Source organism: Hordeum vulgare, chromosome 1H (genome assembly GCF_904849725.1).
Source record: "Hordeum vulgare subsp. vulgare chromosome 1H, MorexV3_pseudomolecules_assembly, whole genome shotgun sequence".
Lineage (NCBI taxonomy): Eukaryota > Viridiplantae > Streptophyta > Magnoliopsida > Poales > Poaceae > Hordeum > Hordeum vulgare.
Genome location: NC_058518.1, coordinates 378,522,156 through 378,524,738, shown reverse-complemented (window position 1 = coordinate 378,524,738; position 2,583 = coordinate 378,522,156). Strand labels below are relative to the sequence as shown.

Here is a 2,583-nt window from a genome sequence, read left to right as displayed (position 1 = left end):
CACGCAGTGTGGAGTGTGTACAAGAACAGGCAATGTGTAACTGCCAAGCCGTGATTTCACGTTTTTTTTTTCTTTCTAAAAGTGCAACACGAAGTGATCGCCTCGCCCGCCATTCCTCCCCTGATTTGCTCCCGTAGCCATGTGACCCCTACTACACAAAGCACGTCGTCGGGTGCAACAACCGTGGATGGCGATCGCGTCGCCCGGCACCGCGCCTGCCTATAAATACCCCGGCAATATGTTACTCCCAGAGCATCAAAGCATAGCTCAGCCTTCCAACCCGGCCTGGTCAGTGCGCTGGTACACTACCCCCACAAGCCTGAAGAAGCAGCGTTGCTTTGACATGGCTCCTCTCTCGTCTAAGGCCGTTGCACTCGTTGCACTGTCCTCCCTCCTCGTCACCTACGCCGCTGCCGGCGCCGGGACCTTCAACGATTCCGCCTTCACCGCCGACCCCAACTGGGAGGACGCCAGGGCCACCTGGTACGGCGCGCCCACGGGTGCCGGCCCCATGGACGACGGTACGTCCACCCGTATGCGCCGGTGCATGCACGGCGCCGCGGCGTTCGCTTAATTGATCGTTTGTGTAATGACATACGGTGATCGATGTGCATTCAGGTGGTGCGTGCGGGTTCAAGAACACCAACCAGTACCCCTTCTCCTCCATGACATCGTGCGGCAACGAGCCCATCTTCAAGGATGGCAAGGGATGCGGCTCCTGCTACCAGGTAGCTAGCTAGACTAGCTCGTTGATTTGCCATGGTTTTTACCCTTTTCCACGACGAGGGTTGTTGTTGGTGGTGGTGCTTTGCCCCTGCCGTGGTGGAAATGGAGCTGGTGAAACAGTGTTAATCTTGATTTCTGATCGTTTTCTTTTGCCTTTTTCAGATACGGTGCACCAACGACCAGTCCTGCTCCGGCAACCCGGAGACGGTGGTCATCACCGACATGAACTACTACCCGGTTGCCAAGTACCACTTCGACCTGAGTGGCACCGCGTTCGGCGCCATGGCCAAGCCCGGCCTCAGCGAGAAGCTCCGGCACTCCGGCATCATCGACATCCAGTTCAAGAGGTCGGTGCCATTTCATCATTCGTTGCACCAATCCTATCTGGCCCTACCAGAACGATGAACAGAATCATACTATAAAACTAGTGCTTTTGCCCAACAAAACTTTCACGACAACGACCGGTTTAACTGGGACCCAAATAGATTCGCAGCGAACACGTACTACTCTGTTTTCAGTACCGTCGCCTCACACTTATTTGCCGTCGATCCGGCTCGGTTGCAAACTAAGTTACAACTGCACATGGTTTGCTGATTGTTGATGATGATTGGTGCAGAGTGCCGTGCGAGTTCCCTGGTCTCAAGGTGACCTTCCACGTGGAGCAGGGGTCGAACCCGGTGTACTTCGCCGTGCTGGTGGAGTACGAGGACGGCGACGGCGACGTGGTGCAGGTGGACCTCATGGAGGCCAACTCCGGTACGTGGACGCCGATGCGCGAGTCGTGGGGATCAATCTGGCGGCTGGACTCCGGCCACCGCCTCCAGGCGCCCTTCTCCATGCGCATCACCAACGAGTCCGGCAAGACGCTGGTGGCCGACAAGGTCATCCCGGCCAACTGGGAGCCCAGCACCTTCTACCGCTCCATCGTTCAGTACAGCTGAAGCTGCTGAACTCATCATCATTTGGAATCATATGCATACATTGGCTAGATTTGGTATCGTACTATCACGGATCGTTTTGCATGGGTACTACCGAGGATGTTTTTGATTAAGGTGTTGGGTCGTCGGGTGTCATGTAGGCGCCGTCGTGCATGTGTGTCTTGAATACGTCGGTGGGCTATGGAGGAGAGGCACTTTTGCATGTGCTCTCCCGCGCCCACCGTCACTGTACCAGTGTGTAAGCAGATCATAAGTTATTACTGTTTGTGTGTGCTTAACTCTCGTCCCTCCTTCGGTTTCTCATCAGTACTGCCAGTACGTAGCATGCATCATGAGCTCTTATTGCCCTGGTACTTATCAAACTTGATTATGCGCGCCAAAGATTAAATGAACGCCAGGAATTCGATCCTGACTTTCTAACAAGCGTACGGCCACGGGCAGTGTGGAAATTCCACTGTGTTCCGCTAGATTTGACGATCCTGGAAAGGCCGGTACGTCATAATTTTTGCAACGACCAAAGAAAGCACACAGTCGAGTATGTCTGCGTCATGTCAGTTACCACCGACTAGCTAGTGCGTCTATCGAACGCAAAGGATGCTAATCCCCACAGCTCATGTCTTTCTGTTTCAAAAAGCTTTCTCTTTCCGTATGCATGGTAGTAACCACTAACCAATTCGTGCTATAACCGTCAGTCTTAGCTTGCTAATGATAGTGAATGATATTCGTAACTTTTACACGAGAGCCGGCAACGTCGCCGCCTAAAAGTTCACTCTAGCTAAGCTAGTCTTTCCTTTTCTAACAAAGCTGTTAAACTACTACACTAGAGAGATCGTCACCGTAAATACTGGCGCTAAACTCTCCCAATCGCATGAAGAAGAGGAAGAAGAGCATGCAAACGGAGGTGCAGACTGATTTTAAC

The 2,583-nt window shown here is 53.1% G+C and overlaps 1 protein-coding gene across 1 annotated transcript; it reads left to right on the top strand.

The window, feature by feature from the left end:
* Positions 1-236: 236 nt before the first annotated feature.
* On the top strand, positions 237-1,942 carry LOC123438627 (expansin-B3-like). Its single transcript, XM_045115792.1, has 4 exons — positions 237-521; positions 619-728; positions 889-1,073; positions 1,343-1,942. The coding sequence occupies exons 1-4, from the start codon at positions 239-241 to the stop codon at positions 1,665-1,667; spliced, it is 903 nt and encodes a 300-aa protein (XP_044971727.1). The 5' UTR covers positions 237-238; the 3' UTR covers positions 1,668-1,942.
* The last annotated feature ends 641 nt before the right edge of the window (positions 1,943-2,583 follow it).

Excerpts from the sequence above, each read along its gene's own strand:
- LOC123438627 (XM_045115792.1), top strand. The coding sequence starts at position 239 with ATGTTACTCCCAGAGCATCAAAGCATAGCTCAGCCTTCCAACCCGGCC. Across the intron at positions 522-618 it reads TGCCGGCCCCATGGACGACG|GTGGTGCGTGCGGGTTCAAG; the intron begins GTACGTCCACCC and ends ATGTGCATTCAG. Across the intron at positions 729-888 it reads GATGCGGCTCCTGCTACCAG|ATACGGTGCACCAACGACCA; the intron begins GTAGCTAGCTAG and ends TGCCTTTTTCAG.